Source organism: Pan troglodytes, chromosome 3 (assembly GCF_028858775.2).
Source record: "Pan troglodytes isolate AG18354 chromosome 3, NHGRI_mPanTro3-v2.0_pri, whole genome shotgun sequence".
Lineage (NCBI taxonomy): Eukaryota > Metazoa > Chordata > Mammalia > Primates > Hominidae > Pan > Pan troglodytes.
In genome coordinates, this window is record NC_072401.2 from 101,266,302 (window position 1) to 101,293,437 (window position 27,136).

The 27,136-nt window shown below is 40.4% G+C and overlaps 1 protein-coding gene across 2 annotated transcripts in view; it reads left to right on the top strand.

The window, feature by feature from the left end:
• The first annotated feature begins 7,975 nt into the window (after nucleotides 1-7,975).
• Nucleotides 7,976-27,136, top strand: part of DAPP1 (dual adaptor of phosphotyrosine and 3-phosphoinositides 1) — a 56,193-nt gene continuing 37,032 nt past the window's right edge. Inside the window, exons 1-2 of one of the 2 annotated variants that reach the window (XM_517361.7) lie at nucleotides 7,976-8,332; nucleotides 26,932-27,054. In XM_517361.7, the coding sequence (XP_517361.2) occupies nucleotides 8,232-8,332; nucleotides 26,932-27,054 (224 nt within the window). In that variant the 5' untranslated portion in view covers nucleotides 7,976-8,231. The remainder of the gene's footprint in view (nucleotides 8,333-26,931; nucleotides 27,055-27,136) is intronic. The other variant, XR_002943551.3, reaches the window with a different exon arrangement.

The window sequence follows — 27,136 nt, forward strand, 5'->3', positions numbered from 1 at the left end:
ATCCACAAATTAAATACAACCGGGGGTTGGGGGTGGCAAGGGGAGCGCTAGAGTAAGGCTATATTTTCTATAATGTCCATTCTCATTGCTTCCAGGGCTATTTTAAGAAATATTTATTTTGATGGGGTTTCAAAGTAAGTCATATGAGGACCTGTAAGCCACAGTTTTTACTCCCGCGGAGTTTGTTTTACGCAGGCTTCAAATGGACAAATAACATATATCTGAGGTTCAAGTTTTCTATTAATTTAATGCTGGCCTGGAAAACATTTTGTGATTTACAAGAAAGCACCAAAGTTAGCTGTATTACTGGACTCAGCAAGGAAAGAATTGGGCTCAGTCAGAAGTGCCAGAACCCCTGTAACTAGGGGTGAAATCTCAGGCAAGTATCTTAATAGTTTCCAACCCCACTTGCCCAACCTGTTAAATAGGGGAACTGAAGTAGGTTCCCTCTAAGACGCTCTCCATGAAAAGCTCTAAGACTCCTCTTATTCATTTCTGAAGTCCTACCCCAAGGTAGACCAAACGTTCTGACATTTTGGCTGAGCTGCTCCATTCACACACATTATCATGAACGATTTCAAATTTTACGTATTTTCAAAAGCTGAATCTACCCTGGTGCTTCGTGGAAGCTAAGAATCTGGGAGATATCTCAGCTGGCCAGTTGGTCAAATTATCTTTGTTGTTTGCCATCAGCTCCCGTTAGTTAACACAGAAATCTTTTCAGATGAAGTGTGGCCAAGAAGACAAAAAGTATTTGGATAAGGCCCATAGGATCCCAAAGTGCGTAACCTTGTTTAATTTCATTTGGTTGAGTTAGCAGCTACTTTTGCAGACTTAAATGCAAAAATGCTGGTGTGTTTGAAGTTTCATTTTTGTCCAGGCTTTCATTACTCAGAAATCAGTGCTGACACAATTAAGCATGACCTTTCCATGCAGATGGTGCCTTGCTTCACCAGCGCAAACAGCATCTGCCACACTCACCCACAAGTGCACATGTTTGCATATTTTTAAGACACTGCATCTAAAAATGGTAAAGTAAGTGCTGAAGTAAAGCCTTTGCAGAAGGGAGCATAATATCACTTAATCTGTTTGCATTACCTGTTAAGAAAGCCAGAGTGAAGTTCTAGGAAATTAGGAGACATGCAAAACACAGCACCGTTCTTAAACCACACATGTGCTCTCTTAACATTATTGGAATAATGTATTAACACTGCTCTATCTGAAGACATGTTGATTTGCTGTGCTAAGAGGTGTTTGGTTAAATATAAATCATCCCCAGCTTCAGCAAGAAAGCCTAATATATATTATGTATGTGTGCAGCATAGCTTCAGCAACCCTGGGTATTTGTTTCTAAAAAGTCACATTATTTCAAAGTTAAAAGGGAACTTAAAAGTGACTTAGAATAACTTTCCTTCTAATATAAGAATCTTTTTTACCAGTGACATACAAAGGTGAGGGGGTGCTTGGCAGCACTTTAATCCCTGGTATAGTCAATAACAATAAAGAAACAGGCTGTGCGTTGTGGCTCATGCCTGTAAACCTAACACTTTGGGAGCCTGAGGCAGGAGGATTGCTTCAACCCAGGAATTCAAGACCAGCCTGGGAAGAATGGCAAAACCGTGTCTCTACCAAAAAATACAAAAATAAGCCTGGTGTAGTGGTGCATGCTTGTAGTCCCAGCTATTCAGGAGGCTGAGGTGGGAGGATGGCTTGAGCTGAGGAGGCAGACGTTGCAGTGAGCTGAGATTATGCCACTGCACTCCAGCCTGGGTGACAGAGCCAGACACTGTCTAAAAAAAAAAAAAAAAAAAGAAGAAGAAGAAAGAAAGAAAGAAAGGGAATAAAGAAACAATGATAAAACCAATGAGAAGTCATTCTGCTCTTTATTACCACCAGAAACCAGCAATTCTAACCAATGTCAATGATAGAATATACTTCTCAGCAGAGGCAAACCATTCCTCACTCCCTACCAAAAACTGAACATTTGTGTCCCACAAAATTCCTATGTAAAAGCCTAATCCCCAATGTGATGGTATTTGGAGGTGGAGCCTTTGGGAGGTGATTAAGTCATAAGGTCATAATTCTCATTAATGGGATTCGTGTCTTATAAAAGAGGTCCCAGGGAACTTCCCAGCCCCTCCCACCATGTGAAGACACAGCAAGAAGACAGCCAGCATCTATGAACCATGAATCAGGCATTATCAGACTCCACATCTGCTGGTGCCTTAATCTTGGACTTCCTAGACTCCAGAAATGTGAGAAATAAATTTCTGTTGTGTGTAAGCTACCCAGTCTGTGGGATGGGGTGGGGAGAGTGACCCAGGACCCCTAGTGATGAAGGTGGGAAGAGTGACCCAGGACCCCTACAAATGGGGTGAGGGAAGAGTAACCCAGGACCCCTAGGGATGGGGTGGGGAGAGTGACCCAGGACCCTTAGGGATGGGGTGGGGAGAGTGACCCACGTTATTCACAGTCATGTGAATAAGATATTCACTTCTGTGTTGAAGTGTTAAATTTTGGGTCTTTCTGAAGTAGCAATTTAGCATACCCTGATGAACACAGGAGAGAATGAGGCAGAGTGAAAAGAACCTTGAGTGAAAATGTTATGTGCTAGTTATTCATCAATTGGCTTCAGCTCCACTTCTGACCTCCTCTCCTCGCCTGGTATCACAGGGGACTGGAAGCCCACAAACTACATTTCACTAATTCCCTTGCCAGCTGTCTTCCAGAAAGAATTTGCTAACAGGAAGACTGGAGAAGGGTAGAAATCTGGGGGTTTTTTGTTTTTGTTTTTGTTTTTTTCTTCCTTAGGCAGTGCTTTCAGCAGCACGAGCAGCCTTCAGCAATGGTGGGCAGCTGCATGCTCCAAAAGTCTCAGTCCCAGTTTTCAGCTGCATCAACAGAGTTGTGTCCTTCTGGTCCCACAGACCAGCAGTGGCAGCTAAATGTCTACAGTGGCTTCTCTTTTCTTAACTGGATAGTGACTGATGCACATAAATTGCCTGGGTGCTGCTAATTTCTGACAATTTTCTTAACATTTCTGAGCTCCAATTTTCTTATCTATTAAAAAATAACAAGAATAGCGATACCTGCTCTGTGTCAATAACATAACGTTCATGATATACAAATGAAAATGATTATGAAGACTCATAATCGAAAGAAATGTATTTTTATGGATCCTGGTTAAGTTTGCTGTTATTGGTCATGTCTTTCTCTTTCTAGACCTCCAGGAGCCCATTGAATGTTTCTAAATTGTGATCCAGTCAAATATGTTAGTTATTTTTTTATTTGAAAAGATGAATATAGCCTGCACCAACAGGGGGAGCTGTTCTTTTATAACCACCGAGAGCGGCTGTATTTCTTCTTTGAGGGCAAAGCTTTAATTGTTTCAACACCGGCTACTGGGAAATGTCACCAGTGAACCAATTAGCCTGGCTTCCTGAACCATGTAGAACTGATTATCCAAGTCAGGCCGGCGATGGGCTTGGGCACAGGGTATATGGTAGACACAAATGAAGAGTGACCTCAATGTCCCATTAATGTTACTTGACTTGTGCTCACTTGACCTCAGGTTGCTTGTAAAAAAGGTAGGGTCTTAGCCCTTTCTCCCTGAAATCCTCCCCAGTGATTTCTGGGAAGGGCTGGCTTTTTATTTCACTTTAGCTTTCTCGTTAGGTAGGTGACTTTGCACAGTTACCTTCAGTGGATTTACTGTATTATGGTTTTTAGGTTGCTCTTAAAGTGAGAAAAAAATGTGCTTGAGGTAGACCAGGTAGCCCTTTTGATACTTTTAGCCAGGTAATTCTTTATTGTGGGGGCTGTACCGCACACTAGGATATTCAGCATCACTGCACACTAGATGCCAGTAGGCTCCCCAAGTTGTGACAACTAACAATGAAAACCACCTCAAAAATGAGGATCCAATTGAGAACCACCATTTTAGGGGCTATGGATACTATATCAGTGAAGGTTCTCCAGAGAAACAAAACCAATAGTATGTATATATGTGGAGTGTGAGAGTGTGTGTGTGTGAGAGAGAGAGAGGGTGTGTGTGTGTGTGTGTGTGTGTGTGGTATAAAATAAGGAATTTCCTCACATAATTATGTAGGCTGGTAAGTCCAAGATCTGCAGGGTAGGCTCACAGGCTGGAGAACTAGTTCAAGTCCAAAGGCTGTCTACTATAGTACCAGGAAGAGTTGATGCTGCAAATGAAGACCAAATGCAGTCTGCTGGAAAATTATGTTGCTCGGGGGAGGCTGGTCTTTTGGTTCTGTTCAAATTTTCAACTGGTTGGATGAGGTCCACCCACGTTATAGAGAGCAATCTGCTTTACTCAGAGCCTACCATTTAAATGTTAATTCACTCAAAAACACTCTTATAGAAACACCCCGAATAACATCTGACCAACTATCTGGGCAACCCGTGGTCTGGCCGAGTTGACACATAAAAGTAACCATCAAAGATATAAGGTGATCAAGACCCTGGAAGTCCCTGCCTCTGGGAGCTCACATTCTAGGCATTGACCCAGATGATAGGCAAGTGTTTCAGTTATCTATCGCTGGCTGTATTAGTCCATTTTCATGCTGCTGATAAAGACATACCCAAGACTGGGCAATTTACAAAAGAAAGAGGTTTATTGGAATTACAGTTCCATATGGCTGGGGAGGCCTCACAATCATGGCAGAAGGCATGGAGGAGCAAGTCATCTTATGTGGATGGCAGCAGGCAAAGAGAGCGCTTGTGCAGGGAAACTCCCATTTTTAAAACTATCAGATCTCATGAGACCTATTCACTATCACGAGAACAGCAGGGGAAAGACCCACCCCATGATTCAGTTATTTCACACCGGGTCCTTCCCACAACATGTGGGAATTATGGGAGCTACAAGATGAGATTTGGGTGGGGACACGGAGCCAAACCATATCACTGCCTAACAAACCATCCCAAACTTCATGGCATCAAATAGCAAATATCTTATTAAGTGCATGTATTCTTTAGATCCAAAATTCAAACAGGGCATGGTTTGTCTCTCCTCTTTGATGTCTGGGGCCTCAGCTGGCAATATGCAAACCACTAGGAGAGAGTGATTTGAATGGCTGGAGGCTGGAATCATCTGGGGGCTTCTTCAATCAAGTCTGGCACCTGGACTAGAATGATTCAGGCTGGGGTTATCTGGGACTGTTGACCGGAGCACACACATGAAGCATTCCATGTGGCTTGGGCTTCTAGGCATAACAATTATGTTCCTAAGGGGAACCCCTGAAAGTAACATCTGGAGAGTGAGCCTTCCAAGAGACCACAATAGAAACTGCAAGGCTTCTTCTGACCTAGCCTCAGAAGTGATCCAGTGTCACTTCCACCACATTCTATTGGTCACAAGTGAATCACAGAGGCCAGGCCAGATTCAAAGGAGGGGAGTTAGGTGCTGCCTCTTGACAGGGAGCAGCAAGGTCACATTGCAGAAGAGCATGTGGGTTGGGAGATGTATGTGTGTGTGTATGTATGTATGTATGTATGTATGTATCTATCTATCTATCTATCATCTATCTACTATCTATCCATCAAGAGAATTTGCCACAAGTAAGCAAATATTCTATATAATTTCAGGTAGAGCTAAAAACAGAAGTGGTATTTAGACTGTTACAGATACAAAGGATCTTCTGGGGGTGATAAAAACCATTCTAAAATTGTATTGCAATGATGGTTGCACGACTCTGCAAATTTACTCAAAATTATTGTACACCTAAGGAAAATGAACATTATGATATACAAATTGTACCTCAATATACCTGTTAAATATACAACTAGCATGCCACAGGCACTGAAGGATAAGAACAGACATGATGCTGGCCTTGGTTCCAAAACAAGGTTGTTTTTTTTTTTTTTTTAGACGAAGTCTCACTCTGCTGCCCAGGCTGGAATGTAGTGGCATGATCTCAGCTCACTGCAAGCTCTGCCTTCCAGGTTCACGCCATTCTCCTGTCTCAGCTTCCTGAGTGGCTGGGATTACAGGCGTCCACCACCATGCCCGGCTAATTTTTTGAATTTTTAGTAGAGACAGGGTTTCACTGTATTAGCCAGGATGGTTTTGATCTCCTGACCTCGTGATCCACCCACCTCGGCCTCCCAAAGTGCTGGGGTTATAGGCATGAGCCACCACGCCCGGCCCAGAACAAGATTCTAAATGCCCCTTTCAGTTACACAGCAATAGATGTCCCGGGAGGGATGGGCTCCAGCATTTTGTTGAAACTATCTAGCAAGCCTCCTGCAGCTGTTACCACTGCAAAACTAAGTGTGTAGTTAGTGGAGCGGGCGGGGTGGTAGGGATACTGTGAAAAATTGAGTAAATGACAAAGTGGGACAATGACATCAAAGAAGAGGGCAACAGACAGGACAGCAACATGAGGAAGGGCGAAAGGCAGGAAGATTCAGCCAGAAAAGCAGGACGATCTTAGAAAATTCTGCTACTTTTACTTCCAAAAAAGTTAAGAAAAAGAATAACCAGAATTTGCTAAAAATGGGAATGAAATAGATACTAAAACACCAAATAAAGGGCTCTAGAGAGGGAACAGGAACTCTAGTGCCCAGGCTGTTCCCCTGTCGCTGCTGTGTGCATATTCAGTATCTCCCTGGCCTGCACTGGCCTCTCTGTTCAAGTGGGCCCTGTCCTTCTCTGTGAGCAAACTGTAGCCAAAATAATTTAAGTGCTCATTTAGTCAGTTATATATGTATTATCAGAGCTTAGTCTTCAGCAGACTGCCTCCAGACACTCAGGAACTTCCCACTGGCAACCAGTGTTACCCAGGGTCTCACCGATCCTGGGTGAACAGTGGTAATAGGGAGGAAGATGAAGGATAGAACCATTGCACAGCAGCCTTTTGCAATCATCTAGTCCTTTAGGAACAGTTCTGCTGTGCTGTTAGTCCTCAGGCCACACTGTGAGAACAAGTTACAGAGCACTGTGGTGAGTGCTGAGTGAGTCAGGGAGTAGAGATAGGAAGAGAGAGAGAGAAAGGGAGAGGGAGAGAGAGACCTGTAGGTACATAGAAAAGGCAGGAAGCAACATATGTCCTTGACTCATTTGATACTGCACTTTGTTCCACTTCCCAAGGATTCAGTCACTGCCATTTACCTTTAGCATTCCAGACAGATAGAATCCTGCTCTACATATGAATCTGGGCACAAAGCCATGCAGGTGTGAGTAAGCCCATGAAGGAAGTGGCACTCAAAGACTCTAGGAGTTCAGGCCAGGTGCAGTGGCTCATGCCTATAAGCCCAGCACTTTGGGAGGCCGAGGTGAGTGGATCACCTGAGGGTGAAACCCTGTCTCTACAAAAACACAAAAATTAGCAGAGCATGATGACGGGTGCCTGTAATACCAGCTACTTGGGAGGCTGAGGCAGAAGAATCACTTGAACCCTGGGAGGTGGAGGTTGCAGTGATCTCAGGTCATGCCATTACACTCCAGACTGAGTGACAGAGAGAGACTGTCTCAAAAAAAAAAAAAAAAAAAAAAAAAGACTCCAGGAGTTCTAATATGCCCCATTAGGTGGGCACCAGAATGGCCCCTTGTAACTTTTTCCTACCTTCTCCTCTCCTAATTCTTTTTCTGTGGAGGAAACAATAATTGTCTCTGAATCATCCCTATTCGGAGCATTGAGGATATATTAGAAGGTCTTGGTAAACAAGCAGAAATATTGCAAAAGTGCTAAAACATCAAACTTCAGGGTCGAATTTGTGGTTTGCTTCTGCTTTTTCTATCCACTCTAAAGGTGTTCCTGATAGAGAAGCTTCCTCAGTGTTCCCTGTGTTGGTGTGTAAGACAGAAAGAAGATGGGGTAAAAGAGTGCACGCAACCTCCACTACAAACCAGAGGCTGATAGCATTATGGAGAAGCTAGGGTTTGGCCTCACACAAGCAGTTTGCACTGTTGTCCAATCCCAGGTGGGGTGGTTGCCTCTTCATTTCCTTTGATAGCAACCGCCTGTTGCGTGATGTAGTGTGGGTGTCCTCAGAGGTAACTACCTAAGTTTGCATACTTCCTGACTGACAGAACACTCCTGCCAGTGCCTCCAGGCCAGGGTGGTGGTGTTGGTGGGAGGAGTAAGTAACCAAGTTTCACTTCCTTGCCTTGGAGACTCAGAGCCAGAGCAGGCTGCTGTCTCACAGAGCGAGAAGGTGTCAGGAGCAGCCCAGTTGTGTCTCTCTCTCTACCTCTGTGAAGGGCGCGAATGGGCAGAGCAGAACTTCTAGAAGGGAAGATGAGCACCCAGGATCCCTCAGATCTGTGGAGCAGATCCGATGGAGAGGCTGAGCTGCTCCAGGACTTGGGGTAAGGCAGCAGATCTCCTTTCAAAGTACCTAGTGGGTGGACATTGACTCCGCACTCCCACCTGCATGCTTTGATTAATGACTATCTTCAGTGCCTTGTTGCCCTCTGCCACCTCAACCATTTATTTTTTTCCACTTTATTCATTTGTATCTGTTAAGTATCTTCTTGTCTGGGGCTAATTCCATTGGAAAAGCAGGCACTATTTTTCTAGATGTGAAAACAAGTAGGTTGAGAAAATAGGGAAAAAAATCAAATGTTGGACATTCTTTGAGAAGAGGGACAGAATTGGGATATAGAGGTGATGTTGCCTGGCTTCCTTGATGTTGCTCTGGTTTATGAATAAATGCGCTGTTCAAGAGTTTCTAGCACTGACCCAGGGACAGTAAAAGGACTGTGTTTCTGGTAAGATAAACAGAAAGCCTACCCTACTGTAAGGGAGAGGGACTTTTTCAAAAGACAGAGAATGAGGAAGTTCCTGCAACAGTCTCGCTTGTATGTTTCTTTCTCCTGATACTGCATTTGTGAGCTTTGATATTGTATGTATGTCCAGAGAGCCAACTTTGAGCCTTTCAGTACCAACAATCCAGGAAGAGGATAAAATTTCTGCTTCAAACAGGTAAGTATAGGTAGGTGGAGTCATTGGAGCTCTGTCTTTAAGAAGGGACCCAGATGACAACTCATCCGGGTATTTAATAAGAAACAAGTATTACACAAGAGAGGAATTGGGGATTTCCCAGAGAAACTGCCTAATGCACTGGGAATATCCCAATAAAGGTGGCTTTGACACCTGTGCATGAGGAGAGGCAAAACCTTTACCTTCTGCCTGGACAAATAGCTCTAAATCTTCATAGCAATCCAATGACATAGGAGCTGTTGTCATCTTCATCTTACAAAGGATGAAAACAAGTACCAAACAGGTTTGAATAACTTGCTTGCTAGTCACACATCAATTACATAGCAAAGCTGGGCATCCAACCTACCACAGGCTATGTCCTAAACCAAAGAAAAACCAAAATAGAGTTGAAATCTCTCTGTGTTAAGGCTGCAGAGATTGTATCTTTTTATGTTGTATTACTGTAAAAGTTTATCAATAATTCCTGTCTTTAGATTATAAAACTGAGGTCTCGGAATTGAACTCTACTTTCATTTGGCAAATCAGATAAAATACCTGGAATTTTCATTAAAGAAAACTCCCCTTATTAGGAAGCCAGAGCTCTAGAATCTCTCTATCCCTCTAGATTGAATCCCCAAACAGAAGAGGTAAAAGGCCCTTCTGTGAGCATCCAGCACAGGTGTCACCAAGTCCAAAAGCTAAAGCTGAACTGTGGCCCTCAGTGTCTTATTGAACTATTAAGTTACAATGCTTTACATGTTCTGTTAACTGTATTCCCAGCCCACTGTAATAGAAAACCCCAAAGGAGGAGATAGAGGAATATATTCAATTCTGGTCCTTTAGTTAAACAAACAATCCTAGAACCCAGAGTCTATGGTTGAGTACTGTGGGAACACACTTAGATGACAAAGATGAATTAGATGCTGTCTCTGTGCCCCACCATGATGTCAACAGCAAGAAGCAACTACAGGTGAACCCCACGGGTGGAATAGGACTGTATCTTTCCTCCATGTGCAAAGAATAGACATTGAATACAAAACCGAGTCACACCACTTCCCTGCAAAAAAAAAGGGTACATTCATGGCCAGATTTCCCTATTTCAGAAGTCGTGAACAATTAATAAACATGAGGATGATTTCTATAGCAATGGGCAACCTGCAGTTATCTGGGAAAACTGCTCTACAGTCCTGGTTCTTGACCTTGGCTGTGCTCTGGAACAACTTGACACCCAAACCACAGACTTGACAAATGATTTCAGTATCTCTGGGGATGGGTGTTTTCTTGTCAAACTCTCCAAGTAATTCCAAAGTGAGACCCTAGGTTGATGATCACTGCATAGAATATGTATCTACCAAATGCATTAGGTAAATGTGGTCTTGTTTTTCATTTTAAGTCTGTTGGGTGTGTACTTGAATCTTAAAATTACTAATAAATGTTGATATTTTGTTTGTTGGTTTAGGGGCATTTCGATTAGCAACTTTATTGAGGTTATTTTACATATCATAAAATATACCCGTTTCAAGTGTACAATTCAATACTTTTGACTAACTTTACAGAGTGATACAACCATCACCATAAATCAGTTTTAGGACATTTCTGTTCTCCCAAAAAGAACCCTCAGATGTATGGCTTATTTAAGCATACTCAATAGTGTGCTGGAAAAACACCTGGGAAGAGTTGGGGTGTGGAGAAAGCCCTGATTTCAAGAATTTGCCTAATTCCCTGGTATAAATACTCCCACTATAGCCAATTTCAAGCTGCCAACAATTTAACATCATCGAATTGAATATTTAATAATCAACTTGTGCCAGTACTTGCTCCTGCAGCACCTCACTGATACATTTTTTATAGATAACAATTTGATAACTCTTGACAATGACTTGTTGCCTCTGCCAGAATACTGAACATAACTCGAACATTATACTGACTTTTTCTTTGAACCTTTAACCACTGGCGAGATAGAATCTCTACCAAACCTTCTGATTAATTTAGTTTCCAAAGACCTCCTTAAAAACAAAATGATTTAATGTAATTGATAGACAAAAGGTAGCTGGTTTTAATGACTTAATTTTTCAATTATTTTTAAGAGGTTATTTGAGTAGTTAGATAAATCCTTACGTTTATGTTTTTGATAGACATAAACAGATAAGTTAGTGGTTAAATTACAGAAATAGCAGAAGTCTTTGTTCTTGGGCCTCTGTTTTTTTCAGGCTCTGGAATATGTAAATCCTGTAAATTGAGCCCTGAACTGCAGCAAATCCATCACTTGCCTTTCCAGGACATATACAACTTGCTCAGAGTACAGGTTTATTATTTTTTAAAATACCTAAATCAAGCAACACAGTGCTTTTCCATGTCTCATTTATAGAGTGTCAGCCTAAAATCATTAATTTTCTTTCATCTAAAATACATTAATGTGTCCAGAAGCAAAGGAGAAATAAAACCATCTTAAATTGTTGCTCAGCTTCGCTTACACTTCTCAGGGGAGGGTATGGGCTTAGGGGGAAGAGAGGTGTGGGGAGGGCAAGAAGTGAGGGTGTGGAGAATCAGGGGAGAGGGAGGAGGTGGACCATGAATGAGGAGATGGGTCAGGCTGTTTGCTGCTTGCAAAATGAAAATATGGCAAAATAAAACAAGTAACAAATACTGGAGATATCACCTAAGTAACAAACTGGTAAAGAATAGCTAGTTAAATTACTGAAAATTCCAGCAATTCTTTGGCTTTAACAAAGGTTACTATACTATTTCTACATATAGCTATATATATGTATAAACACAAAAGAAATAACATGAAATGAAAGTGTTTTAGCATGCTTTAAAATTAAATATTCAAATGATCTAGTCAGTTGTAACTCCAAGTGAGAAACATAATAAACGTTCTCTTTTTTAAATACTTTCTCAAATTGAAAGTTGTATAAGAAAGTGCCAGTGTTTGGCTGGATTGGCCAGTGCCAAAGAACTAGATTCCAACCTCTGAATATTTAAATAAATTGATAACTAATTCTTCACATATAAGAGAAGGTTAGAGTAGACCATGGAGCAGCAAACCTTTTTTTAATAAAGGGCCGGGTAACGAATGTTTTAGGCTTTGCAGGCCTTACAGTCTCTACCTCAACTACTCATATCTGCCGTTGTGCAAAAACTACCAGAGAACACAGAAACAAATGACCGTGATGGTGTTCAAACAAAACGTTATTTATACACTGAAATGTGAATTTCATATAATTTTTATGAATATTTTTCTATTTCCCTCAAGCATTTCAAAATGTACAGCCATTCTTGGCTCCCAGTCCATACTAAAACAGGTGTCTGACAGGAATTAACCCTCAGCTGGTGGTTTGCTGACCCAAGGAATAAATGATAATAAACAAAATGAGTCTGTATTATAAGGCAGGCATTTTGTAGACACCAGCTCTGGTCTTTGAAAGGCACTGGTATTCCAGCTTTACACAGGAAGAGACTCAAGAGCAGAAAAATCAGGTTGCCTACAGTCTCTGAGTGTCTGTGTCCAAAACCCATGCTGACTTCACAAACCAGGTTGTTTCCCTGCTGTGATAGTCCTAATTTACTGACCACCTACTGTGCATCAGCACCATACCATTCATGTGCATAATGCCATTTAGGCTTCACAATAACACTTTCAATACAATATCACCATACTCATTTCATAGATGCAAAAGGTGACTTCAATAAGCTAAGTATACGATCCAGGTCACAGACTTTGTAAGTAGTGGAGCTGAGAGACACACCTAGGAACTTACCCCAGAGCTTTCCACTGCATGGTGCTGCTTTGTAGAGCCCACTGGTCAAAGGTATGTATTCTAATAATGGCAATTAGTAATTATTGGATGCTTATCATGTGCCAAGCACTAGTTTAAGCCCTTTGCCCATGTGAACTTGTTTAATTTACACATTGCTGTGAGGTGGGTATTATTACTAATGTTGTCCCCATTTATAGATGAGAAAAGTAAAGAACAGAGTTTTAATCACATGCTCAAGTTTCCATTCTAACATACCTTCAAATCCAAGAGTTTTGCTCCAGAGCCTTCATGCTTGACTGCTGACGTAACCTCCTGGTTTTCATCAAATTTCTCTCATCTTATTATACTAGTACATGTTCATAGTTCTTAATATGAACTGAGAGAAGCAAAGAAAGTTCTGTGATTATAACAAAGTTTACTATAAAAGACATTATTCTTTCTATTCCTCACATAATATACATGCACATGTACACAAAGCCAGGCCAGCATTCTAGTTAATCAGAACATTATTGAATTTTGTGTAGAATTCATTTTCAGGACTAGAAAAATTTATTCAGCTAAGAAACGTAAAGTCAAAATTTCAGTGGAACCTGTTTACAGAGGTGTGACACCAACTACAGCAATACAGCTTGTTCCTCTTCTGTGCACAGCTCTGTAATCTTGGATTCTAAAAACGGAAGGTGGTTCTTCTGTGGTTGTATAATTAGTATGTAACTAGTGTACAGTTCCATCTCTTCATAACTCAAGTGAATTTCCTCTTCAGTTGTGGTGTTTTTCTGTTCCTTCAAAGGGTGACTTCCTTCTACTTACAAGTGGAAATCTGTCCCACAGACTGTCCATGTTGGGGGGAGTCACTTGTTTCATTCATTCACTCTTCTACTGGGTCATAGATCTATCTGTTGAATGATGACGCCAGGCAAGGCAGCATAGAGGAGACTACAATAAAGAAAGCATGGCTGTGCAGAGATGGAGGATTCATATGCATGTAGAGTTAGAATGCAGTGTTGTGTGGGCTGAGGGCTGTGACAGTGTCTAGATAAAACAATCTCCTATGGAAGGCTATCTTCTCCACAGTAGAAGTGGAGAAGATGGCCTTGGAGCTGATATGATTTTTGTCAGTTGAAGTTAGAAAAGGTGAAATTTTCTACAGAGAAAATGGCCTGAATAAAGGAGTGATGGTAGCAAAATATGCAAGGATTCAGAATTGAAAAAGCTCACATGAACTCAGACCCACCCAGTCCCCAAGACCCATCTGGTTTGTCAGCATTCCGGTGGTCTGATTCTGGTCTCTACCTCTATCCATCTCATCCTATGAGAAGCTTCAACTTGGCTTTTCTCTTGTACTTCTGCTTTCATGACCATACTCTTAGACATTTTGTTAAAACCTGCATTAATTTCTGGCTCCTACCAACTCCCGAAGAGGATAAATTCCTATTCTGAGCCCATCGACCTCTGTGTCCTACTGCCTGATAGAGGCCTGCCTCTACCAAGAGCACAGTGAACACTGCTGGGCCTTATCGGTGTTCGTTGCTCACCACTTGCTTCTTTATGGTCATGCTTCCCCTGACCCTGCCCACTAGCACCTGCCCCCATTATCTATTGTTAGACCTTCTTTGTTTAAAAATGTTTATAACTTTAAAAAGTGTAAGAGTAATCACTTGTTTTGATAACAGTATGATGATTATGTAAAAGAATGTCACTTTTGAGAGATGCATGTTGAATTATTTAGGGTTAAAGTGTCAGGATATCTGTAATTTACTTTAAAACTGTTCATCGAAAGAGTCAAAATTAAACGTTGTATTAAAAATGTGGCAAAAGGTTAAAAATTATTCTACCTGAAATATGGGTATTATTTAAATGCAGAAACATTGATGCCATTTTTCTACTTTCTAGTATATCTGAATTTATTTATAATAAATAGTTGAAAATAATAGTAATATATATTAATTATCAAAAATTAGAGAGATGAAGAGAAGCATCAAAATATAAAGAAAAGCACTAAAATGTCAGCCATGTACTACTACCTAAAATAACATTGTTCATCTCGATTCTAGTTTTTAAGAAATGTTTTTCTGTACACACACACAAACATATATAGAGATTGAATTGTAATCATATTATATGTATAATTTTGCTTTTGCTTTTTGGTAGGATATTTTTCCATCATCTCCTTCTTGATCTGTCTCAAAGTAGGCTCTTGCTTCCCTCTGAAAGCATGGATATTTAGGTTGATCTAGATTCCAGAGGGCCTAAAATAGATTTGGTCAATGAACAATGTGGACTCACTGAAGGTTCATAGGAATGTGGAATTACATAGTCTTCATGTTTTGTTTTTAGGTAGATTAATCTGATAGTTCAGCATGATGGGTGGCAATGGGGCTAGAGCCAAGATAGTGGGTTAGTGAGGGAGTTTTCAGATTGGTGAGTAGGAAACTAGAATGCTAACCCGGGAATAGTCAGGAAGGAACAAGGGTAGAATCCAGCAATTCCATTGAGCTAAGCAAAATAAGCGACTCATGTCCAAACAAAACTAGTTCTGCTTTTGTGTACGTTTTCAAAATGGTATCAAAGAAATTTTGAAAACCTTAATGTCTCACAAATATATTATAACTCATTGTTTGCTTTATCAGTATAAATTTCTAAATTTTCCTGGGTTTCATGTTACTGCTCCTAGAGTTCTGACTTATACAAGTTGATTGCATGTTTGGGTTGATTCACCAGATACTCTTGAAACCATTTTGCAGATGTCAGTCCTGAGGTACTAAGAGGTTTAGCCACCTGCTTTAGGCTAGAGCACAGTAAACTCCTTTTAATGGTGAACTCCTTAGGAGCAGGACAGTGGTTTATTCATCTTTGCCTTCTCCATCTGAGCATACCACTTGATAAAGAGCAGATGTTTAAATGTTGAATTGCCCCAAGTTGAGTCAAGGCCAAGACCAGAACTCAAGCCTCCTGACTTAAGCCAGTGAGCTTTCCACTGCACCAACGCTGATGATGTACTTGCATTCATCACTTTCAGACTCACTCAGTCCCCTTATGCCCAGTGGTTTTTACTGGTGGAATAAATTGACGTTGGTTAGAGGTATCGCCTAAACCATGGAATAGAGAAGAGATAACTAATGAAACAAGAATCTGCCTGTATTTTTTTACAGACCCCAATGTTCTTATAGCTCTTTCCTATAGCTGAAGCTTCCTGAAAGTGACCCTCTCTGTCTCCTACACTAGCCCACAATGGTAGGTTGTCAATGGCAACCACAGTTTGAAGACAATTACCCTGAACCAGCACTTTGTGAGAGATAAGTTACAAGAGTAACCATAGTAAGCCCAGAGTCAAGCTTGATTTTACTTGAAGATGAGCCCTCTTAAGAGAACCTCTGATTTTCATTCCCTGCCTAGTCATTCTAGGCCTTTTCAAGGTTTTCTCCAATCCAAATAAAATGTTCCCTGAGCCTCAGTTACTGGAGAGCAGTGGTGCTTTTTTGGTCTTGCAGCCATTCCTGTACTGTGAAGGCTTCCCTGGGGACCGAACAGAAGGATCTCAGTACAGTGAGATGCAGTTTTCACCCCTCCCGCAAGTAGTGGCTCTGTCCCTCAGGTCTGTCCAAATCTGACTTCCCTGGGTATGTTGGTCCATCTCTGAGTCAGGCTCTGTGGATTTTTCTTTATCTTTAAAGACATCTTTATCTTTCATTGTTTTCTCTGCTCCTGTCTCCTGGATCACTCTTTGGGTCTGCATGTGCATTCCCTAAGTCTCTGTCCCCATGTGCTTCTGGCTATCTGTGTGAGCTGGCGAGTCTATCTTGGTCTCTTGAGTTTTGTGTCTCTATCTTTCTATCCGTCTGTCTGCAGTTCTTTGACTTTTGTGTCTCTGAGACTTTGTGCCACTCTGTCTCTGAATCTCTGAGTCTCCATCTCTGTCTGTCTCTGTGTTTTCATATTCCAGAGCTTCTTGCATCATTTCTCAGACTTCTTCAAGAACAGGTTCATCCTGATCTCAAACTCCTACAGAATTCTCTCCTCCCTTTCAGTTTTGATTTCCATTAGCTGAGCCTTGACTCCCACCAAAAAACTTGGGACCTGCCTTTAACTCACAGATCAATGAGATATTTGCATGCTCTGCCTCTGTCATCACTCAGGTCTGTTTTCTAAAGCCTGGAGCAGCTGGTCTCACCATTTAGCTCTGCTCTTAGCTCATGTAAACATGGGCATTTAGAAAAGCAATTTTGAAAGATACAGCCCTGCTGGTTCCATCACAGAAACCTCTCTATTGGAGAGACTCTAGAGAATCTTTCTTTGGCCTCCCCTGTATATCACACTACACCTGTCTGAGACCATGTAAGAACTTCCAAAATCCTTTATAAGGCTTCGGCTTGATTCCCTCCATTTGAACAGGGTCCATTGCTATTATCAATGGAAAAATAAGCCCACACTTATGAACATGTGACTTAACGGGCTTGTGTGGGCAACACCATCTTTCTTAGATATGTCACAACCTGATTCTAATATAAATTACAGCACTGGTAGCTCTTGAGTTACATAAGACACCCTAAACCCATGATTTCTAATGGCATAGAGGGCCAAACACTTTACCTTTCACAAAATCAAAGTATCTAGCACCGACCCTATGAACAAATGAGCATGAATGAAATCAGCAGCCAAGCAATCCCATGGAATAGTTCAAGTGGTAAGAACAGATTAAACCTTAGAGTGTGAACGCCTAATAGATTCATCTTTGTTCTATCACTGTTGTGTTCAGAAAGATTGTGAGGCTAAGTATAGGCTCAGCAAGAAAGACACATCAATTAGCTGTGCCATGTATGAACTTAGAGAAGGGGTGTGGCACATATGTTATGCATTTGTCATCTTTGGTCTAGATAGTTCAGAGGGGTGTCAGTGTCATATAAAAGTGAGAACAACTTTGAAAATGAAATAAGAGAAAATTTTCTAAAGAAGAATGCTTTTGTTGGCTGTTCAACTCCAGGGCATTTTGGCTGTTTTAACACAATCAGGAGTTTTTTTCCCACTTTGCGTTGAAATATATGTCCTCTTTATAACTCTGATGAAACAGAATTGAGGTTCTATTTCATGTATCTTTTCCAGGCAGGGAAAAATATATCATTAAATATGTGAATAATCTGTAGACATGAGTTACTAAGACATTTTGTCATCAAGAAATATACTATCTAAATGGATGTGTGGCATGTGTTTTAAAGTGCAACATTGCTTTCTGTGTCCACCAGTTCTTCCAGAGTTATTTTGCATCACTTCCCAACAGGGACCCTGTGCTCCAGCTAGGCATTTGGTTGCCCATACACACCAAGCCCATGTCCACTCCAGTGCCTTTGCTTATGTCATTTCTCCTCTCAGAATGCCTCTCACTGCCTAATGAATCCTATATTCATTCTTCATACTGCAGTTTATCATTTTCCCGCTCCATGAAGTTTTCCCTGATCATTCCAGCCCACTGTGAGCTCCCCTTCCTATGCTATAATATTTACTGTCCATATCACTAAGATAGCAGCTATTTGGTGATTCTTCTATGTTAACCTGCAGATCCTTCTCTTTTCCATTCTGTTGGTACTGAAAAGTCACTTAGTACTTTGCTTTGCCCTTCTCTTCAAATGCCAAATTCTGTGAACTCAAACTGTTCACATTATTGAAGTGAATTAAAGTTTTCAGGCCCAAGAGTCCTTCCCATACATGCTCCTCAAACTCTAAAGTGCATAACAATCACGTGGGACTTAGCAGGTTGAGGGAGGGGCCTGAGGTTGTGTGTGGTCCATGTTGGCTGCTCACTAGCCACTCTTTTCACTTGACACTTCCCAGTAGTAAAAAGTTTCTTATTGCACCTGATTTTAAAACCATCACTCTTGGCTGGGCGCGGTCTGTAATCTCAGCACTTTGGGAGGCTGAGGTGGGCGGATCATGAGGTCAGGAGATCGAGACCATCCTGGCTAACAAGGTGAAACCCCGTCTCTACTAAAAATACAAAAATTAGCCAGGTGTGGTGGTGGGCACTTGTAGTCCCAGCTACTCAGGAGGCTGAGGCAGGAGAATGGCGTGAACCCGGGAGGCAGAGCTTGCAGTGAGCCGAGATCGAGCCACTGCACTCCAGCCTGGGCAACAGAGTCAGACTACGTCTCAAAAAAAGAAAAAAAAAAAAAAACACCATCACACTTATAAGTGCAGATGAAGGAAATGACCTAATTGGAAGTTTTAATCAACAGTAAGTCCAGTGTGAATCAGCTATGTGATGCAATTGTGAAGAAACTAATGCATTCTCGGGCTGCCTTATGTGTGCCCAGCAGCCAGAATAAGGGAGCTCCTGTGCTGCTTTGTTTTGCAGGTCAGAGTTTAACGTTAAGACATTTTTTAAGTTTGAAAGATTTTCAGATGAGATGAGTTCTCTGGGTGATAAGGTCCCTGGATGATAAAGGAACTGAAAGCCTGTCATAAAAGGAAAAGCTGAAGATGATGGAAAGAGAAGAAGGTGCATTCTAAATGCTTTCAACTCTTTCTATAAGTATCATCTATGTAACTCCAAGAAGCAGCTCTGAAACCATCTGCTGAAAGCCATCTACACAGCAAAAAATGGCAATTCATTGTAGCCCAAGAGTTTTCTAACCATGAATCATGAACATATGGATTAAGCTTGCCTATACAAGTACTGAGTTCCCCATCATTAGCAATATGTAGGCAAAGATTGGATAAGAGTACTATAGAGTTTAGAAATTATTCAAACACTGCTGTTGTGCATTTCTGACAAGATCCCAGGTGATGCTGATGCTGTTGGTCCATACTTTAAGTAGCAAAGCTTTGCACTGTGATTTAAACACCAGGTACAACCCGTTAGTAGGCTTAAAGTGAATTTAATGGGTCACATCAATATTCATTCAAAATAAAGAGAAAAGAATATATTCAAGTTAATATCCTATAGAAAGATAGGTGTTACGTCCTGTAACTTTTTGTTTTTTGTGCGTCTTTGTGACATATGTATGTTTATATATATACAGAGTGATATAAAATGTATTTTGTACTGTGAGTCAATTCAAAAAATTTAAAAGCCTCTCCTTTAAAGAACAGAACAAATGAGGTATAAAGTTAGATTAGTAAATTAAAACAGTAAAACCCAATGGGGTAAGAAACTATGAAGGTTCCACTATTCTGGAGCAATTTTCCAGAAGATTCTAGCTCAAAGAGGCCCCAGAATGAAAGGAAAGGAAGCTGAACCAAGGACCAGCTTTCTGGATCCAGCCTGTCCACATTCTCTGTGGCTGAGTTTATTTTCTGTATCTTACTAAGAGGCAGCTATGAAAATTCTTTAGTGGGTGGTGTTTCCTAGTTTTTTACTGTATCATGGAAAGGATAATATCACTGTTTCCTTCAAGTTGAATTGCTGGTTTTCATAATCTTATAAACCCAGTACAAATATTCTTTTGGAGCTTAATTAGTCTTTTCTCTGTTGACTTTATCAGACTTGAGACATAATTATGGCAATATGTGGGCCTTGGGGAAAATGGAGACTATTAACATTCTTTCTAATAGGAGTTTCTTGCTCTTTTTTGCTTCTTCAGGGAAAATGAGACTAGAAGAATTTTTTTTTTAAGTTTCAAAAAATGAACCTATTCCCAACTGCATAACAGTGTGTTCCTACCACTTTGCAAATGTCTAGCATATCCATAATACATTGTTTAATTTAGCAAATCTAGTTTGTTTTTTTCTGTAAAAGTTAAAGAATTGCATAAAAAATTTATAAAAGAAGAAAATTTTTCCAATACATGAAAATAAGAAGGTTCTCTGGCCAGGCGCAGTGACTCATGCCTGCAATCCCAACACTTTGGGAGGCTGAGGTTGGCAAATCACCTGAGGTCAGGAGTTTGAGACCAGCCTGGCCAATATGGTGAAACCCTGTCTCTATTAAAAATACAGAAATTTGCCAGGTGTGGTGGTGCACACCTGTAGTCCCACCTACTCAGAAGGCTGAGGCAGGAGAATTGCTTGAACCCGGGAGGTGGAGGTTGCAGTGAGCCGAGATCACACCATTGCACTCCAGCCTGGGTGACAAGAGTGAAACTACGTCTCAAAAAAAAAAAGAAAGTTTTTTTCCTAGGCATTCTTACTAGTCACCTTGATGGATGAGAAAACTGAGGTTGCTACTTGCCAGGGGGTCACATAGTGAATAAGGTAAAAATTGTTGGAGCAGATAGACTACCTGAGGGAATGACCAGAGACAAACGCATGACCTCTCCTCACCAACAATTATAAAAACTTCATTACTAATCACATTGAGAAGCTGAAAATAGCTTTTCTATACTATCAAGAATTTTTTTAAAGTGTTCTAGATGAAAGACTGAATTATCATTCCATTCCCCCATAGAAAATTATATTATTAAATTATTACATGAAGAGACAATCAAACACCAGACAGCAAAAATATAGAGAAAAAAATTATAAGGTTTGATTCAACAGTTAATTAATACAAATACGTTATTTTCTCTGTGTTGTGATGTTTGTGATATTTTTGTTTTTAAAATTTGTAATTTGCAATTTCTCATTTTAAATAAATATTCCTTTCTTTTTTGTAATTTTGCATAATTTGTCTTAAAGAGACCTCCAGATTTTATAAGCTTCAAGACCATTGAAATCTGCCTCTTATCCCTAATAACTGGAATATTCAAATTTTTTAAAATTGAAAATAGTTCTGGCCCGGCACAGTGGCTCACGCCTGTAATCCTAGCACTTTGGGAGGCCAAGGCCGGGAGATGACCTGAGGTCAGGAGCTCAAGACCAGTCTGGTCAACATGGTGAAACCTCATCTCTACTAAAAATACAAAAATTATGCAGGCATGGTGGCACATGCCTGTAGTCTCAGCTACTAGGAAGGCTGAGGCACGAGAATTGCTTGAACCCAGGAGGCAGAGGTTGCAGTGAGCCAAGATCATACCACTGCACTCCAGCCTGGGTGACAGAGCAAGACTCTATCTAGGAAAAAAAAAAAATTGAATATAGATCTAATTATAGAAACTGTAAGGTCCATGCAATTAGATTTTATGTAATGAGCTATTGGACATGCATATTAAGCCACAGGCAGCTCTATAAACATCAGACAAGGAACTGTCAGTATTCAGTGCCACATATACAGCCTCAATATCCTCCACCTTCATCTCTCACCATTCCCGACTGCTGTCCTTCATCACTCACTTTGAATTCTCACATGACTGCATGATATTCTGATTCTCATACATGCCTGGCATTCTCTCACTTCTAGGCCTTTGCTGCTGCTATTCCCTCCCATGTTATATCTCCCTGAACAACTGCGGATCCAAACCCCACCAGACTTTTAATGGGAAAAAGCCAAACTCTCTCTTTCTCTCTCTCTCTCTTTCTCTTTCTCTCTCTCTCTCTCAATCTTCACCTAAGTGCCTACTACTCAATAAGCAGTAGTTGAATAAATGAAAGAATATGGCAAATTATTAATAAGGTTATCTCTGGAAGTTGGATTAAGTAAGAAATTAGCTATTTTCTTTTTTTCTAATTAAATTTGTAGCTAACTAATATAGAAATCTATTTTTTTTCATTAGAACAAGCTAAATTAGAAAAATCTGATCAAGCTAAAGTCTCCTTTGAACAAATTCTGGTTCCTTCTACAAAGAAAATCATACTTATGAATTTGGTGTATATTTTTTAAACTCTTATTTTATGTTTTTATATATCTTAATATGTAAGCATATTTTTGTTGTTGATATTTTATAGGGGAACGTGTTAAAACCAAGTGGTAACATTTGGTGCCTGCAACTAGTTCTTCTAACTTTACAATATATGTTGGGATCTATCAACTTTGATGTGTGTGTGTATACACACCTATCTTCAGTGATTCTCAGTGGTGGGGTGTAATTGACATCATGAACAAGACAATTCTTGATTCTTCAAGACTGTATCATTTGTAGGATGTTAAGCATCCCTGGCACCCTCTCACAAAATAACAATAGCACCCCGACTCCCTGCCCTCATTATCTGGCAACCAAAAATATGCTCACAGCTTTTCGAACACTTTTGGTTAACTTTTTACATAATCTCATCCTTTTAGCGCTCCACTTTATTTATCATCTCCGTGTCGATGGACATTTAGGATGGCTCTAGATTTCTTACTCTTACAAACAATTCTGCAGTGAACACCCTTGTTCATATTTTCTTCTGCTCATGTATGGGTGTTTCACTAGGTGGAAACTAGAAGAGGAATCACTGGTCATATGTGGAGGTTCAGTTACACCCTATGTGCTAAATTCCCCTCCAACTTAGACCCTTATCAACAATGGACAGTAATAGCCATTGCCCAAATTCTCCAATACTTAATACTATCCAATCCTTTCATTATAACCGATCTGGTGGATAAAGAAAAATATCACATTATTATTGTAATCTGCATTTCTCTGATTAATAGTGAGATTATTTATTTGAAACACATCTTTCCTCTTCTGAAAAATACATACTTTCTCTTCTTTACATGTATATATTTTAACTTTTACTATATATGCTTTATAATCAGAATAAAAGGTAACACAACCTTAAAAAAAAAACAACAGGTTATCTTTCAAGGCCTATACAGATGTTGGCTCATTCAGGGAACCTGATTTCGATCTTTCTTTTTAGAACACCCCTTGGGTACTTTATTCTCTCTTGGATATAGTTTGCAATATGCCTGTCTTATTCTCCTGACTAGATTAATGGTTATTTGTCACCCAGTCTGAGGCTTTTCCATTTTTGTTCCCTTTGACCTGCCTAGCACAATGCCTTGCACAGATTTGAAGCAATGATTGAAGGCAGAAAAGGTTGATTATGGGAAAACTACCAACTTAACTCTATTTTTAACTTTTATGGACACAGTCTTGAATCATCCTTATCAAAGGTGGACATATTTCTACAAAGAATATAAAATGTCATTAGGATATACATTCACTCCCCTGGAAGAAATGCTCATCAGAATGTTCCAGGAAAGGAATGCTTAACTCAATTAAAAGGGGAAGTTTAGGTTTTTGTGGAAAAGCTATTTGGGGAATGAGGATCCTTATTGCACCACTGACATCATGGAATGTAGGTGGCTGCCTGGAAAGCTCTATACTGGGCTTGCCCAGGCCCTGGAGTCTGTAAACTCCTGAAAAGGCAATATTGACTCAAGCAAAGCTGCCACCAAGGAATTGCAGTCTCCAAGAATTTTCCAGACTGCAGCATAGTGTGATTCTTCTTGCATTATACTCAAGTATTTATGTATTTATGGTATATAGTTATTGTTTTTTAAATTATCATTAAAACATTATTAATAAAAACTGTTATCAGGCTATAATTAGATGTCAAAAGAATTCTATAAATGTTTTAAACGCAAACTTCCAATTCTATTGAAAAGAATCCAAAGGAATGTCCAAATCCTTTAAATGTTTTGGAATTTTGCGAATCAAATATTGCTTTACATAAACAACTGTTATCAGGCTATATAATTAGATGTAAGAAGAATTCTATAAATGCTTTAAACACAAACTTCCAATTCTATTGAAAAGAATCCAAAGGAATGTCCAAATCCTTTAAATGTTTTGGAATTTCACAAATGAAGTATTGCTTTAAATAAACAATCTGCTGGCTCAAACTGAAACTTATGCTGAAATGTTTATTATAAAGTTAATTATTGGCAAAATATATCTAAGTTTTTATAACCTTGTGGAAATTTCACCTATCAAAAAGAATTAGAATTTTGGCTTCAGTTGAACTTGAACTTTATTATTGTTTCACTTATAATTCTTCCAATTGTTCTTTGAAAGCATTTTGTAGTGAACAGATTTGAACTTGTCTGGGAATCAGTTCAATGAATGGAGCTGCTTTGGGTAAATAGCTCTGTGTTTATTCTTATAAAATGTGTTTCATGCCATTGCTTTCAGCTAGCAAATATATTTCTAATATAGGATGAAAGCATCTCTGCCCCAAAGATAAAATATGCTAAGAAACATGCATTAGGAAAGCAGATTTAGAAAATAGCCATCTTGGAGACCTATGTAAAAACTTCCTTCCACAGGTGCACTTACATTTACTCTTTATTACTCAGGCTAAAATTTTATGCCACAGGGATGTCTCAGTGGATATCAGTGTGGTTCATGACAACAAGATCCCTTAATGCCAGAATAGGGCTATTCCTCAAAGCCTTTTTACACTATACACACCTCTTTAATAGCATTTAGTTCATCACACTGACATTATTTGTATAATCGCCTGTCTCTCTTTCATCTTCACTGACCTACACTGTGGTCCCTAGCAGTCAGCAACTGCCTCTGCTATCTAGCTTTCTGTTATCTGATCTACATAAAAAGTAACAAAAATTCTATTTGAGCAATAAGAAAATCATGCCACAGAGGGTAAATTGAAAGTTACGGCTTTTTGGATCTCAATGGCTTCCTGGTAGCAATTAACGCATACTAAGCACTGCTTTAGTTGCCAGGCTTTATGGAGCACATCTCATCCATGTTAATGTGTGCAGGACTCACAACTGGCCTATGCCGTATGCCTATTAGTCATACTATTTTAAACATGAGGAACCAAAGCTCAGATTGGTTAAGTAACATGTCCAAGGCCATACAGCTAGTAAGAGGTACCACCTGGATTGGGACCCAGGCAAAGAAACCCCCGGGGCCACAATCCTAATCATCACATTTCATGCCTCTATGACATCGTTTAAAAGAATGTGAATGACCTGTTATTGGAGAAAAGAAAGATGGTGCAGAGCAATATGCCTAGAAAATAAAAATAATAAATAATGCTCGTATGTTTGTAGAATCAGGAGTGGAGGTACACATCCAATGCCTCTAAGTGTGTAGACTATCTCTTAAGAGGAAGCACAGGAAAATGGTTACCAAGGTGTCCTCTAGGAAAGGAACAGGGAGCCTGAGGGCCCAGGGTGAAGAAAACATGTTTTGCTATGTCTCCTTTTGGACAATTTGAATTTTTTTTTTTTTTTTACCATAGATATATATTACCTTTTCTAAAACACAAAGATCAGTTAGAAGCTCCTTGAGCATTCCCTAGCTCTTCAGATACTTGTCAGGCTGAAACAGTACTTGGTGGCATTTACTTCATACTATAATTCCTTCCATCCAGCTTCGTTTCACTCATGACAATAGCCTTTAGTATTATAGCACAGAGGTTTCGCCGTGAAAAGGTACCACACTTGAAAAAGAGTGTGAGAGACCAAAAAAAGAAGGAAATTGGTCAAAGCCTATTCTTATGGTATTTTGACTTGGACTTTAAAAACCAATTCTGATTACAAAGCAACACTGTATTAGTTTGCTAGGGCTGCTATAATAAAGAACCACAGCCTGGGCAGCTGACTATAAGAAATTGATTGCCTCACAGTTCTGAAGGCTCAAAGTCGGAAATCAAGGTGTCAACAGGATTGGTTCCTTCCAAGGGCCGTGAGGGAGAATCTGTTCCAGGCCTCTTCCTGTGGCTTGGAAGTGACTGTCATGTTCATGCGCTGTTCTCCCCGTAGGCAAGTCTATCTCCTGATTTTCCCTTTTTACAAGAGGACACCAGTCATATTGAATTAGGGCCCACCCTAATGACCTCATTTTTTTTTTTTTTTTTTTTTTTGAGATGGAATTGCACTCTGTTACCCAGGCTGGAGTGCAATGGCATGATCTTGGCTCACTGCAACCTCCGTCCCCCAGGTTCAAGTGATTCTCCTGCCTCAGCCTCCCGAGTAGCTGGGATTATAGGTGCCTGCCACCATGCCAGGCTAATTTTTGTGTTTTTAATGGAGACGGGGTGTCACCATGTTGGCCGGGCCGGTCTCGAACCCCTGACCTCAAGTGATCCGCCTGCCTTGACCTCCCAAAGTGCTGGGATTACAGGTGTGAGTCACCACACTCAGCCATGACCTCATTTTAACTTGGTAAAGACCCTGTCTCCAAACAAGGTCACATTTTGAGGTACTGGGAGGTTAGCACTTCAACATAAGAACTTTCAGGACACAATTCAACCCATGTCACACTACTATTAGTCAACTCTGTGCTCTCCTTTCAGCCCCACCCAGGGATCTCCTTGTCCTGATGTTGGGGCTGAGAGCTGGGTCTCTGGGCTACTTATCTTGAAGAATGTTGCTAGGTAATCTTTGCAAGGAAAAGCCAGTGCAGGGGGAGTCATGCCATGGTTTGGCCTGAGTGAAAGCGCTGTTCCCTCCTTTCTAGGTGGTATCACGGCAACCTCACACGCCATGCTGCCGAAGCTCTTCTCCTCTCAAATGGATGTGACGGCAGCTACCTTCTGAGGGACAGCAATGAGACCACCGGGCTGTACTCTCTCTCTGTGAGGTAAGGTGCTTCAGGGCTCTATGACTTCAGCATGGGCTCCTCTGTCACTTACTGACTTTATCATCACTCAAATTGCCAGACA